Genomic DNA, 16,078 nt, shown 5'->3' with positions numbered 1-16,078 from the left:
CGGTACAAGCACCCGATAAATTAATGTAATGCTCGCTGATGGCTAGAAGTTACTGCGCGGGTGTGCGTACGCATGCCCTTCCCGGCAATCATCCCCATATGCAAATATGGAATGGCACGCGGTTCGACCGAAATTAATGCCAAGGATTTGGAGGAAGCGAAGTTACGTCCGTTTTCTGTCGGCCGATGCTCGTAACAATCCGTTCATTGATAAAATTATCTATCTCTTGAGTGTTAGGAAAAATATGTATTATTATGCCAAAAATCTTTTCGATAAAAGCGGTTTCTGAATCTGTACAAATTGCCGTAAAAATTTGAATGAGAACTGTTCCTTGTAATTTTTTTTATCGCTGTGAATCCAAATAGCTAGAAGCTTCGATATAACAGTGAAAGATTCGGAAAATTGTTCGATTTGCATGAGAATGGTTTCCAGGATATTTTTAACGTGGATTTTACTATAGATTCAAAGTGCTAATTATCAAATTTAAAATGCCAATTTCTTCCAACATGATAATTAAAAATCCAGAGGTTTGTAATAAATTTTATCCATTTTTTTTTCGTGCATGTATGCATATTGATAATATTTTAAATGGTAACCTTTCTTTGCGTTTAATTGTGCAGATGATTTGAAAATATCATAGATTACAAATATCGGTTAAGACTCTGAACATTATTCAAAAGGCTTATATTGCTTTACCATTAATTATTATTAATCAGTTAAGAAGAATATTTATATCAGTTATGTATGTATGTATCCATTTATATGATGTTTAGACAATTAGGCAATTGATCAACGCTTGGATCATAATAGATTTATTTTTAGTGTTTATTAGAATCTTATTATTTGTTCTTAAAATAAAAAGAGAGAAGTAATGAAATGTTGGTAAGATGCCAATATATAATAAAAAATGTAATAATCTATAGAATTTAGGAAGATATTTAAATAGGATACTTCGCGCAGCAAATTCTTTAAATATATATAGATGTGTGAGTGTGTATGTGTACAGGGTGTCTCCAATTTAAATGGCAAAACTTCAGGAACGTGTGGGGAATCGAAAAGCTAAGACAGAAAGTCCTTTAGAGGTTTGCTCGTTTCTGCTCCATTTTGGAAAAAATCACAAAAAAAGAAACAAAACAAGTTTTCGTTTTTCTATTTATTTATTTACGTTTTATTTATGTTATCATTTATTTAATGCAGATTCAAAATATTGCTCTCTTGCAACAATGCAAGCATTACATCTAACTCATTAATTGTAGCTAGACATTGTTCTGATATTTGACGCACTGCATCTATGATTCGGTCTCTTAATTGTTTTCTTGAATTGATTGGCACCGTAAAGGATAACAAACTTGAAGCAGAAAATTTATTCGATGCCAATAAACTCAAGAGAGCAACTGACAATGAGAGATTGAATTTTTGCGATTTTCTCTAAAATGGAGCAAAAACGAGCAAACCTCTAAAGGACTTCTTGTCTTAGTTTTTCGGTCCCCTACACGCTCTTGAAGTTTTGTCATTTAAATTGGGGACACCCTGTATATGCATATACATATATTTAAATTATTATTTTAAAGCTTCTAGCTCTTTTTGGATTTACAGCTAAAAAATCATGAGACAATTTTCACGTATGAATTCAAGAATGCCTTTTGATGAAAATATTTTTAGCACAAAAAAAAATATATATCCATACATATTCAACTTGTTTAATTAACCATAAATTTTTAATAACAACTCTTGCGTACAAATTTAAATTTTTTTTTAATTTTTTGAAATTTGTTCCTTACAACAGTTTTTCAATTTCGATAGAAGAATTCTATATGGAAAGTTGTTGTGAAATTTTAACAGCCTGAAAAATGTGTTTCCACTTTTCGTGAGCAATTTAATCTCACTCTGCCTCTCGTAAAGAAGCGTGGAATTCGTGAGTAACCAAGATTCGTGCGAAAGATTCGAAGGATGCCAAGCCGAGACGCGGGATTTGATGTAATCAACATCGTAATACAATACGATGCAATCAAACTCAACAAAGGTATTTCCCGTTTGACCCGCGCCCAAATCCCAGCATACCGCGGCCGGAGATAATCAAAATATGCAGTTTAATGGTGCACCTGAGTCCGCATGCAAACTTAACGCAATAAGTTCGATTAATTAATTCTAATCCCGCGGATTAATGCAGCGTAATATAATTAGCAGCCGACCGAATATTACTCTCCCTCTGTATGAATAAATCATCGAGCGATATCGACCTGCATTATTACGATATGACTGTAATTAAATTGCGGCAATTTGTTAATTCGAAATTCGACAAAATGAGCATCGGCAACAAAAATAGTATGATTATTAATGACATGCTCTATCGCATGTTCTATTTACACATGCATGTAAAAAAAGAATGAAAATTCCAAATTTTAATATCCATTCTTGAATGATAAATTGTTTTAAATGATTGTATTTTATGCGCGATAAATATTTCAAATTTTTTTTTTTCTCATCTCGGCTGTGTAACTTGAAATATTTGCGAACTATTAGAAAAAAGATGGGAAAAAATTATTGAAAGAAAATTGAAAAATTTCTCGAAACAGATTTCTGTGCATTATAATCAATGCTTTCTCGTTGATTGGAATTCACAAACAAGAGAGTTTGCAACTTTCTGCAGTAAACCTTGAATCGATACGATGTCGATCGATACCTATCTAAAGTCCATAATTGTCAGACTCCCCCCCCCCTCTCTCTCTCTCTCTCTCTAACTCTATCGCTTCGTCCTAATTATTAGACAACTAAACATCTTCAACTTGATTCAAATCAACCGCGCTCCAAACACACAATGCTTCTTTGTTCTCTCGGATAATTTCTCTCGCATATCGATCTTTCTCCATCGATTTTCTGCCTTTATTTTACTTTACTTTTACATTTCGCGCGCTTTAACTTAATAATCCAAATGTATGATTCACAACATTTCTACTATTACATTGAAGTCCTGTTTTTAAATCCCTATTCGATATACATTAATTGTATAAAACATTCAATTTGTGAAATGTGTTTTTATTAATTATTGATCAAGAGTAAACGTAAACATAGTATATGGTAACTAGGAAGTTCATTCGGGCGCGTGCGTTGTCATAAACGGTAAAGGATACGTATGCTTTTATAATGATAATGCGAAAGCTTATTGGCGTGGTAAATTGTATCGTAATCGTTACAGACAACGGTCGATTAACTAAGCCGATTGTGAATCTGTAAACAGTTCTATAGCCTCGATACGGCAATAGTTCGAGCATCGGTTTGGAAAATCACGAACTTTATCAATGGAGGATATGAGGAGAGAGAGGTTGAGACGAAATGGGAAAACGTGCGCGCGCACACTTTATCAACCTCCGCCTAAATTTATGGGGTGAGCTTTGGTGGTGGGCGCGGCTCGTAGGAAGCGGATCGGTACTTACAATCAGCCCAAGACACAATGCGGATTTTAGATAAATCCAGAGATAAACGCGACGAGGACACACGTGTCCGGAACACGTGTCCTTTTCGTGGCTTAGCTACGTAAGATCGACCGCTGCGTCTTCAGATCGTCGCGATACGCGTTTCCGGGAGATCCAAGCCGCAGATCGCTTGATCGGGCCGATTACTTTTAAGAGTTGTTTTCATCGCGCATAATGGATGTTCATTGTATTGAAAAATGATGGCTTAAAATGTTTTTCACGAGATAAAATTTTGCACACTTCCGTCATATTCGAATTGATGTATTAAGCTTTAAAATAATATTATAATATTACAAAATTATATATATATTTTTTTTTTAAATAATAATTTCAGATTTGAAAAGTGTAAAAAAAAAAAAAAATAATAATGTATCGATATAACAGCTAATGAAAAGAGCGTTTAGAACTCCTTTTTTCTTTTAATAAGTGTGATAATTTGTATCTAAAATTATTATAAATCAATGTGAGACGAATTTTGCATGCGTTGTCGATATGTGTATATAAATTGAGAATGGCATGGATTATAGTTTCCGCGTATGTGTGAAAGATGTTAGGCAGCCGCGATCAAGTATTTACGCTTACGCCACGAGAAAAACGAGAGGGAGTCGGTAGTTTTCAGGGTAGCTTCGAAACTGGGCGGAAGATCGGCCGAGTCGGCGAGCCGTCAAAGCAAGCTCGGTTTTATCGCAATAGAAAAGCGTATAACCACATGGCATAGAGAGGCTTCGGTCCTCACAATGCCGGTCACATGTCACCATTGCTTTGAACTATGCCGCCACGTTCTTTCTTCTAAGCTCGCCCGGTACGCATCCCTCCCTTCGCTTACCTGCATGTCCCGCTTGTTGTTCCGCCATGGCAAATGAACACCACTGTATACTCGATTTCGGATCTAATCGGTTATATTCGCCCACCTGCAATAGCCCGTTTCAGCCTCAAGAATGAATCACATGTGCAGGTTGTTTGTTCTGTCATCACGCGGGTCTTTTCGCGTCTTGTGTATCGATCAGTTTCGCGTCGATTATCTGAAACGTCTACTTATTGTTAATGGGCAGATTGATTAAGAATGAAGCGTGAGCATGAATGTATGAATCGTAAAAAGATTTTTAATCAATTTTTCAATCGGTTTTTAATCTTATAATTATCATAAATTTTCTCTCTTATTATTTTTTTTTCTCTAGACAGTAGATACTATATCACACATATATCCTTTTCCCTCATATATTATATATATATATATATATCTCGAAAAATATATATAGAGTGTCTCTGTGATTAAAATATATTTTCATTAACGAGATCGTCTTGGTTCAAGATACTCTATCTTTTTGAGATTTTCTCGCGTCATGAAATTCATAAAATATAGGAGAGCTAAATGCACGCACACGTGTACATTTGCAATTTAAATTACATAGAGACAATGACATGTTTTTTTTTTTTCGAGGACAGTACAACGAAATAATCAGTTCGCTTAAGCATAAACAGCTTATAAGGAGAGAATTTCTCGCTACTGTAGCTACACGAGGGAACATTCGAAAGATCGGAAGCTTCCCGTGATGTCCCGGCATGGCCGTGGTTGTTGAGCATTGCACGAATACGGTGTGCGCTGATCTTTTTATAGGCAAAAACGACGTAATCGTATACGACGACCGATCATGTAATGCTCGCGAGCGTGCAACGCATCGAGAAGTCTGTTGACGCTTAATTAGCCGTCACGGCATCGTTCACCGCGCGAAATCGCGCTTTGATCAGAAGCCCCGATTACTCCATCTCCATTCTCTTTAGATCGTTTTCGTAGCGTGAAAAGAGGACCCGTTGAAACTATCGTCGGCAATCTCATCGCGATGAGATTAAAGCTATATAACGAGCGATTTTGGCTTTACGTGCGCATATAATCTAAAAATTATATTTCTTTTATATAATTTAGAATGATAATGTGATTATTTCTCTGCAATTCTCTTGATAATAATTTAACGAGAGTAGAAAATGAAACGAAAGTTCTTATAAGTCGGTATTGTGTACAAAATATTCGCCTCATAATCTGTAAAGTCTAATATACATATACATGTGTGAGAGAGTAGATTCAATATTGATTTGGAAAAATGATAATCCAATCAAGGTATATTTCTTTTTGTCTTTTATGTGAACGTATGTGTAATGATATCTTATAATTAAGTTTGTAAAATAATGATAATAATAATAATCATAATGATTGATAAAAAAATTAAATTATTATTATTAAATAAATTATTATTATTTATAAAATAATAATAATTGATTGGAATAATAATATAGATTTTTTCAAAAATTTAAATTATCTCTATATATATGAAATATATGGATTATATTTACTTGCTTTATATAATTTAACTTGTTCATTTTGAAATATGGTACATTGCGTACGAATATAATGTGTATTTATTAATGTACGAATTATAATGTAGATTATTATATTCATTTCTACTCATTAAAAAAACGGCATATCTATGAGGTAATAACGTCTATCCTAGTGATGTAGTTGAGGCTAGCCGGTTTAAACGATACTGCGGCTTTAATTAAAAAGTCTAGAGATTAAATCCTGTGGAAGTAACGAAGATAAATTGTATTCCTCTCCATCTCGTCGAGATTACTTCGGGAAGTGGCGGGCTAATAAAGGCCGCTTGACCGTTTCATAAAAGCGATGAAGATGGGGCTCGTTTTCAGACGGTGACCGGCGTTGCCATGGCGGTTTAAATGCTTTATCCATTTCTCCTTGCGATCATTACCTGCCGTACCGGAATAGTATTCGCATTTACATACACATGCGTCGAACGCACGTGGATGCGTCGCGACGTTTGATAGGCGCCTGATGTGGACGGAAGATTAGGAGACAGGAAGACCTGAATCTTCTCTCGTAAGGAGAAGAAAGGAGACCGACGAAAGGGAGAGAAAGAAAAAGTGAAAGAGAGAGAGAGAGAGAGAGAGAGGGGGGGGATGGGGAAGAAACGAGGAAGACAAATTGCGATTGTCGCAGCTCGAGGCTACTCCGTGCGGTATCCAATTAATAAAAACTACTCGGCCACTCTTCATAAAAGTGATAAGTGACTCGTTCTAAGAAGGCGTCACGATCAGGAAGCGTTCGTTCGCGGGACTGTCATTGTCGGATCTCGGCCCGACAAATTCGGCCAAAGGCATTTGCATTCGCGTGCGGCAAATCGATGGTTCGTGCAGGAAAGAAGAAGAGATCGTTAAAAGGCATTTATAAATGACGGAGATTTACAGGCGGAGATCGGCGGATCGATAGGAGGCCGGCCGCGTCGGTTTAAACCGCAACAAAATCAAATAGAAGCCGCCGCGACTAACTTGGGCGAAGCGCGCTAAACTTGCCAACGTCGTTGATTTTCGGCACGGTCCTATTTCGAAACATTCGAGCTAAAATTTTGCTGGATCTTGTCATTGTCAGGCAAATAAATCCAACATGAAATTAAATAATATGAAATTATAATAATGATACAATGATCAAAATAATGAATAATTGGATGAAATCGATAAATAAAAAAGCAAGTTTTTTTTTATCATTATTTTTTTTTTAATATAAGGTATTCGACTACGTACTCAATCACGCGCATTTTATTAATCAAATTTTGAGAATTAATTGTCCTTAGTGAAAAATTAATGGATTTTAAAGATAGCAAGATCATTACGACTTTCATAGATAAAACGATATGCAGTTAAATCTAAAATACATCCTCTACATAAAAGATCTGTAGTCTACTTTCTTTTGCATTATCTGTGAAACAGCAAAAATTAAATTTTATTCTAAATTAAGAAACCTATAGTTACTTGTTTAAATTCTATAATATCTATTACTTAAAATCACAGCATGTAAATTCGCGCATGTCAAAGCTCTACTACCACGAATCGAACGATATCGATCGCGTCATTAACGATCACTTATATCGGGGTTGCATGCGCGATTAACGTGCGTTAAAAAAGATTCGACCGGATGACCGCGATAGAAGGTGCGGCGAAAGCTTCTTTTTCGGGCGGTATCGTCATCGCGCGTAAACTTATTAAATTACGCACGGTGACGAGGTTCGAACAGGGCGTAGTAATTATGGCGCCTCTTCGGTCGGATTAGGGCCACGTAATGCCCGCAAAAACGGAGCCGGCCTGGCGGCGGTCACGTGGCGGTGATTATCTCTCGATGCTTTGCGTGCGGTGCCGGTTTTTGCACCGCGCGTCGCGTAATGCATCGCGCGGCCGCGGCCAACTGGACCGGGGCGGCTTTCACGAGTTAGCAAAATGCCGCCACGGCTTTGTAATTACCGCAGTAATCGGCAGATTTGATCCGATCTCTCCATCTGCCCCTCTCCTCGGACGTTCACGGTGGCACGTCATTTTACTTTTTATTTAAAGAGTACGCACAAGAGAATAAACAATTTCTTTCGTAAATTAAAATCGGCATCCGGATAACGGAATAATAATGAAAAATGTAAGATGCGACGGTAAAAATGTAAATTGTGAGAATCGTAGACTGGAAAAGAAAAACAAAAGAAAAATTCTGTCAAAGTCTGATGTATCCAAATTATTATTGAAATTTAAAGTTTTTTTAAAGTTTATATTTTACGTGCAAGTTTCATATTTTTTCCTACTTTCTGAACTGTTTTTTTTTTTTTTTTTTTTTTTTGCGAGTCTGCATGTTTTGCATATTTATTGTTGTTTGATAAAACGTGAAATTAAATAGCGTCATCTCATCTGTATATTGTAAAACTATTATGGGATAAATTTTTAAAATTTAAGAGGATGTCTAAAGATTTTTTGAAAAGGAAATATATATTATATATATATACATTTACATATCTCTTTTTGGGATTAGCAGGACATCTTTATCCATCAAAGTGATGGAGTAAAAGGGCAAAGAAAGGTTCAAACTTGATGATTAAACACGTACGTGTTTTGCGATAGAGCAAAAAACTGGCAAGCAAACAACCACCCATCAAGATGCTGGCGACTTTACACTCTCGCCACGGAAAGGCTCTGTGAAACGTCAGTTGTCGCGGGCACATGAGCGACCGCGTTACTTGCACCGATACGCCCGGAATTCGCTGAGGAATGCTTTTTGACCGAACCGAAAGCCTTCTCTCCTTCTACGAATGCAAAGGCGACGATGACGATGACGAAGTCGTGTGGTTCGGATGAATAATCCGTCTAAATCCGAGGACCACCCACTAGTCCTGTCACGTACGTAAAGAAGTCCCCCGTGATTTATCTTTAAGAGAAAATAAAAATCCCTCATTTATTCTCAAGATAACGAGCTCGATCTTTATACAATTTTCTTTTATGTAAAAATTGCCAGAAATATAATTTTATTTCTTCCCCCTTTGACATGATTTGTTATTATAAAATAATACAAGCCCATATGTAAATATTGGTACAATCTGAAGAAATTTTCTCCTTTTTCAAACAACATTTTTTAAAGATATACTTCTCTCTATATATTTTTACGATTATTAGATAATAATTAGATAGTAATCATTACGAGAACGCGATTTCAAGATTTATGCAATATAATTGCGTTTTATATCATACGGGAATAAATAGGTAGATATAATTATCTCCGCTTTGTCGTATTTATTTCCGGTAGAGTTTTCTCTTTTCGTATAGCCGACGCGATTATTGTCGGTAACACACATAAAGGCGAAATTAAATTGAAGATAAGAGCGCAGCTCCGTATGTAGGCGCTTGTAAACTCGTACAGTCGAGTGGCTCGTTCCGCGTTCGTGCAAACAAGTAGCTCGTGTTAGTTCGTGCAAGCTGCTCTCTAACAAACTACCTTGTCCCGGTTCTCTTTGTAGTTACCGCCTTCAGGCCGAACACCGGTAGAAATGTGTTTTCGCTGCCCCTAATAAACATAACAGATTATAATATATACGTCTCGTAGGCGGGCACATGGTACATCCAAAGCATACGTTCGAGGGAAATCCACGTTACGTGTACATACGCGCGTCGCATATATTGTCATATGTAAATAAATCTTTTACAGTATAAAAAAACTTGAAAATTGCGTTCAAAAATTATGTATATATAAAGCATGATCATGATTATGCATATTATATAGATTTGACTCGATATATCTATATATATATATTCTTGTCGCTAATGTATATTTTATCATTATCACGGATAAAGATTATTTTGATAAAATACCCTTGTCCTATCAGGAATGAAATTTTTTTTTCAAATTGTGTAAAAAAAAATCGTGTTAAAAGTGAAAAAAAAAGGTTTTCTTTTTCGCGATTTCTCTAGTAATTTGGAAGCTTGTTTTCTCACTCTGTCGATTCCTCTGTCCGAAAAAAATAATCGGCTAATATGAAATTATATCGAAAAAATTCTAATAATATTAATTCTACATAAATATGACCCGCTCTACGTTTCGTCGTGTAGAATGGTCACATATCATGTCTATGAGATCGCAACGATACAAATTCTTTACTCGAGTATATACACGTACATCTAAACCGGACGTTTCGTTTCATTGAGACGACTGACTCTCTTGGAATTTCTTTTTTTTCCTCGGAGATCGGCGCGTACGTCGTTATAAGCTTCCCCTCCTCCTCCCATCCCGTTCCTCATCGAGCGGTAAACCATGACGCCACTTTCGGCATGGAGCCCCATTATTTCTCTTACTCTTTAACGATCCGTCTGTGGACACGCGGCGGCGATTCCGAGGCCGAAGAGAAACCTCTCTCGGGATCTTCTCCGCTCTCTTGGTGGTTCGCCGCCGAAGGAAGCGCCCTGCTGCGATAGTCTGAAATCGTTTTAACAAGCGCCGATGTCATCCTATGTGCTTCTCTCTCTCTCGTTCCTTGATCCGGTTGTCTTCGCTCAACGCTGACGTTGCTATTACGTCTCGACGCTGTTATGTGTCAACGTACGCCTCCTATATTCCAAAATATTCTGACAACGGGTATAAAACTATGGATCCCGCTTTTTTTTGTACGATTCTGTCGATTGTGTCTATGAGTCGCCATGAGTCGTCAAATTAGAAAAATAAAATATTTATTAAATATTTATTTTATTACCATTCGTTTTCCCAAACGAAGATGATATAACAATTGTTTGTTTCATCTGAATGATTTTACTATTTTTCTTTTTTTTTTTCAATTTAAATATATACAGTAAATTTGGTAAATTTAATTTTTATCGTAAAACAAACAATACAGCGTGTTTATCCTTTTTTTCTGTGAGAGACTCTTCGTAGATATGTTAAATTTTATATTATCAATAAATAATACGATCTTCTTTCTGTAACTTTTTTTCTAATTTTTCTAATTTTTTTTCTAATTTTTTTTCTAATTTTTTCTTTGACAAACCAAAATTCTTTGTTGATTTTTAAATACACGCCTTTGTCACACGCTGCATCCGACCGTTCGAATATTACATGGCTAGTCGAGAGTACCATGCGGGATCGGAAGGGAAAGTCCGCGATTGCGCTCCTCGAATAGAATCCGGAAGTGCCTAAGTGGTATCTATCTACTGGGTGGTCCATGAGAGAGACATGACCGTCGGTCGTAAAGCACTGTCACACGCGAATGACACAATGGAAAAGCTGACAAGTCCATCCCGAATAGGGCGCAGCGTGTCGGCATCTTCGGCGCGGTTTTGAGGAGGTCGACAAGATTCGAGAGCACTGATCGGCGCGACGCGGCGCGACGTCTCGACGTCGGCGCAAGCAAAAGAAGTGAATCGATGATTCTCTTCTCCTTTTTCTCTCTCTCTCCTTTTTGGATGGTTGTTGGTAAACGCGCCAGGAATTCCTGGGCTACGGCCGGATGAAACCTCTTGCTCGTGTCCAACCGGGCCAGCGTCGTGGCCTCGGGCGGCCTCCAAGCTCTTATCTTTGTCTTGATCGCTCCTGCAACTTTTGTCGGTACTCAGTGTGTGCTTCGCTCCTCTCCTCTTGAGTAATGGAAGTCGGCCGAAATCAATTTCAATTCCCGCGGCCCGCCACTGGTTCCTTCTCTTTGAGAAAGAGGTTCCGCGCATGTTTGCGCTCGCTTAACACCTTTCGATTTCACGTATATCGTTCCTTCAATCCTTTGCACTGATTTGTGCCCAAGTACAATACATTCCGCATGGTTAATCACTTGAGTTTATATATATCAGAAAATCTTAGGAAATTATATATAAAAGAAGAAAAAAATTTACTAATATCTATTAATTCTTAGTCTTATAAAAAAAAAAAAATTTATTCATATTAAAATTATATTTAATTATTTGAAATATTCTCTCTTTTTTTCTGTCTTTTTAAATATTAGAAATAAATAATTCCTTAAGAGAGAGGATATACACATATTTATATATATAACATTATCTTATATTTATATAATATTAAATCTCAATATATATATTTTAATTTTCTTCGAAATTAATAAAGACAAATATAATGCATATTCTTTAGTAAGAGTAGCTACATCGATGAAACTTGGCAATAATTATATTAACACAAAAGATTTAATAACACAATCTTTTGGATCGCTTCACAATGATTCTCTCTTTCTCTCTCTCTTTATAACATTTTATACTAAAATTTTTTTAGATAAAGATTTTGAATATAGAATGTCTTCAAATCTTTACGGATCTCTGGAAATGGAATATACTAGAAAAGATATCAATATATATTTTCAATTTATATATCTATATATAAAGTTTCCTTCTAAGTTTCACGCAATCTTTTTATTTTTTTCATTGAATGCCAATATTCATAAATTGTACGATAGTTCTGGAGCATCCGCTATAATAAAGTGTATATATAGTTCGATACACATTTCGCGCACGTCTTATCGATATTTGCAATTATCTCGTTGAAATTTCGATAAAGTCGCGGTATACACAAAGACGTTATTCGCGAATCTCGTTAACGAGTCGATCGCAATTGAATCGCGGCAACGTTTTTACATGCCATGCTCGATAATTATATCCGTCGATCCGCATCGGTAATAGCACATTTTTGCGGATTAATGACACCGACATTTTTGTCCTAAATTCTGGCAAGGGACGACGTTACAGTGGCGGAATCGGGTGAATTTTGGAGCGACGGCGGGGCGGTCTGTGATTTCCTGCACCTGTTGTTTTCGTCGAGGGGCGATACAATCGCTTGTATACAAGTGCAACCGCATAATATAAGAGTCAAAGAGAGAAGGAGAGAAAGGGAAAGAGAGAAGGTGAGAGAGAGAGAGAGAGAGAGAGAGAATGCGCGCGCTCCAAAATCGGTCTCGCGTATCTCATGGAGATGAAGATGTATCATAGATAATGCAGCCGTATGCACCTGCATAACGCGGCGGCGGTCGTAAAACTTAATTAACCCCCTTGTGCGACGATTTATTTCCTTTTCGATTAAGAGGATTCTCGCTAATCTGAATAGTCGCGTATCACAAAGAGAATGGGAACCACGTAACAGCATCGCGATGTGATTCTAATCTTCGTTGAAAAAACGATAATAACGTGGTATGCGTGGAGACATACATATAGATTCACAAGATTACTCAGCTTGATAATTTAAATTTGCAGTGGTTTTAGTGTAATCATCGCCGTTTGAGGATTCATGAACAAATCGTTTATTTTATAAATACTGAAAGAAACTTTATAATAAATATTGAAAAAAATTACGAATAAATTAATTATGAATAATAATTACGGCTAAGCCCTAAATGAGATATAAATAAAGTTTTTACACTTTCAAAATATTATGACAGTTTCATCACAAATTGACGCTCTCTCTTTCTTGTATTTATAAAGAGAGTTTAACATGGTCAAATATAGAATATAAAGCTTGGCTGATATTTTTAAAGAGTATAAAATGTTTTATACTCTTTAAAAGAAATAGTTTGACAATTATTAGAAAATTCTTTCCCTCTTTATTTTATCTTGTATTTTTTTAGAATGATTTCAAAATACAATTTTTTTTGCCCTTTCGAGAAAACAATTTTGTCTTATCGATATAAATACGTGCGCTCGTTGTGTTCATGAGCGTGTTCGCTAATTATGTATCCTCCTTTATAAGTGGCATTAAATCTGCACGACTGCCTCACGCTCATAAAAGACACGTCAAAATAACCGTGAGAAAAAAAGCTTCGGTTTCATAAAACCGCGCATGATTACGAGCCGTTTGCTTGTGGAAACAGTGTACAGTTAACTCGTTTCGTCCGCAGTAAATGTTGCTCGTAATCATGTTTTGCGCTTTTACTGCGGCAATGAAAAGAAATATTAATTGATATCCTTACACCTTTATCACACTGAACTGCTAGTAGGCGCGGCACTTTGCGTTGTGAAGTATTTTAATTCATGCTCGCGGAAATTAATTGTATTTCGTGCCGTTCTTGCTGTTGCTCTGCTGATCTTTCCCTTTCCATATCGCATTATCATCAGAAAGTTTAGATTTCATTAAGGATAATTTTTTTAACTGATCGATGTTCAATACGTTATCTCATCTATCTTATTATAGAAAACTCATTAATACTAGAGAGCAAAAGAGCGAATTCAAAAAATAATAGCTTTAATACTCAACAGAATATTTCAAACGGTCCTGATTATTTTTTATATTTATATATATGTGTATATATATATATATTTTTTTTTTTTGGTTTTATGAAAATTATTCTATAAAATCTAGAAATTATTCTATAAAATCTAGAAATGCTGTTATAATGACGCTTGTAACGTATAATTATTCGGCAAATTTAAACATTGAAAACAAACAGCAAGAGTTTTGGTATTAAAGATATTTGCATCACAATCATCACATTAGTAATTAAAATAAAAATAAATATTAAAAATAGAAAGTGCATCGTTTCTGCTTTATGCCGCCGACTTCGAACATTCTAGCCGATTATATCAGTACCTACTTAAATTTTATTGGAACTCTTGGAAACGCGTTGTCATTCTTGCCGAGAGTTTTCTTTTTGCCGGCTGCTCCGGTCGTTTACGCGAGAAATCTTGCGCAATCGATGTAGACGGCCACACACGGAAATAATGATACAAAGATGCCGCTTTGCCAGGGGAGGATGATGTCAGGGTAACACCAGGTGATTTCTCGGGACGAAAATCCCCCGAGCGAAGGGCACGGTTCGTTAGGGCCATTGTAGCCACGTCCAAATATTGTTAAATTCTTACGCAGATCTACAGCGAAGATTTTGGTCTTCCACGCCGGTGGCGTATTGTGTGGCGAGTGACAAGAATGACGACTTCATGTGCAACTGAAAAATGTCTATTCTCCCCGACACATTCACAGTTTCTTCAGACCACCCTGTATGTGCGGCAATATTTCTTGCTGAAAACGAAACCGATTTTTCTTGAAGAAAAGTTTCGAGTTACGAAATATCTTTTGACTATGATTGAGGAAGACCGACGAGAAGAAGATCAATTAAAAAAGATCTTTTTTAAAACAGTTTTTTTTTTTGGCGAATCATGCTTTAAAAATAAATAGATAACAGAATCTTTATTCCAGGCATAACAAATAATGTCTATAATTAATTTTATTTCGCGTTTATAATACGAGTTGTATAAGTATATAATTTAATTAAACTATTGATATTAAATTATGCCGATGATTTTATTAAAGAGTTAAAAAAAAGTTTCGTCTGCTCTTTGATGCTGGAAGCGACACGCGTTTGTATGGCGATTTATCTAGATATCATTCCTCGTAGGTTGTAGGTTCGCATTTATATTCGGCTTTTAAGTAGGAATGATTTGACCGTAAGATAAGACAGCGCGACCGAGATACGAGGAGAAATAACGAAGATGAAGAAGAAGAAGGAACTCTTTTTCTCCCTCAATCTTTCGTATATTCTAGACTAGAGGAATGTAGATAACAATGATCAACGAGGCATCGCAACCGCATATCAGGACGAGGGAACTCCAGTTTCATTGATAATCCACCGCCTATTTCCTACTATCATTTCTTCTTCAATATTTTATATTTTGACTTCAATTTTTTCTTTTAACAAAATCGCGGAAATGTGCAATTTGAGCTCGTTAAAGATGAAGCTTGATAATCGATTAATGATATTTTTTGGCTTAAAAACTTACAATGATATAAAATAATATTTGAAAAAATAAGATATTTTTCTTCATATTTTTCTACCATCGTTTGTTCTGTAATTTACAAGAATTAACTATCTCATCCGTACAAATCATTTTAATTTAATTTATACTGCTTAAGATAATTATTTTGATTTGTTTAAGCAATATGTACAGTAATAAAAATAAACCACAGGTTTTATGCTCTCTCTCTCTCTCTCTTTCTTTCTTTCACCCCCTCTCTCTCTTTCTACTTCCATTAATGCATAGATTAAAAAATATACATCTTTTAGATTATGAACAAATTTCGCTTTATTAAACTTCGAGATAAAGGTAAAGAAAGACGAATTGGATATATTCGGAATAAAATGCTTCCATACAGCCTAATTTTATCTTAGGGTTTATAAAATATTATAGCTCTATACGCGAGAATTACCGCACGGCTGTTTTCAAACTGTAATGAGCGAAGTAATTCCCGATATAAGTATTCGGTAGTAAAATACGCTATCGAATTGTCCAACGTTTTCACTCTCCCAGAAGGCTAGGTG

General features: G+C 35.9%; 1 protein-coding gene across 9 annotated transcripts in view; it reads right to left on the bottom strand.

Annotated features, from left to right (window-relative positions):
• The window catches only part of LOC138941492 (palmitoleoyl-protein carboxylesterase NOTUM-like), a 68,226-nt gene that overhangs the window by 44,156 nt on the left and 7,992 nt on the right, over positions 1–16,078 (bottom strand). For 2 of the 9 annotated variants that reach the window (XM_070311217.1, XM_070311212.1), the window contains exon 4: positions 4,300–4,504. The exons of 2 other annotated variants lie outside the window; for them this stretch is intronic. Coding sequence is in view for 2 of the 7 variants with exons in the window: in XM_070311212.1 (XP_070167313.1) it covers positions 4,300–4,305 (6 nt within the window). In the remaining 5 variants the exon portion in view is untranslated. Of the gene's footprint in view, positions 1–4,299; positions 4,505–8,403; positions 11,703–16,078 lie in introns of those variants that run through there. 5 more of the 9 variants (XM_070311209.1, XM_070311210.1, XM_070311214.1 and 2 more) reach the window with 5 other exon arrangements.

This window comes from Polyergus mexicanus, unplaced genomic scaffold, assembly GCF_030449975.1.
Source record: "Polyergus mexicanus isolate NDT 795.1 unplaced genomic scaffold, iyPolMexi1.0 SCAF_19, whole genome shotgun sequence".
Taxonomy (NCBI): Eukaryota; Metazoa; Arthropoda; class Insecta; order Hymenoptera; family Formicidae; genus Polyergus; species Polyergus mexicanus.
This window is presented reverse-complemented; position numbering and strand designations above follow the sequence as displayed.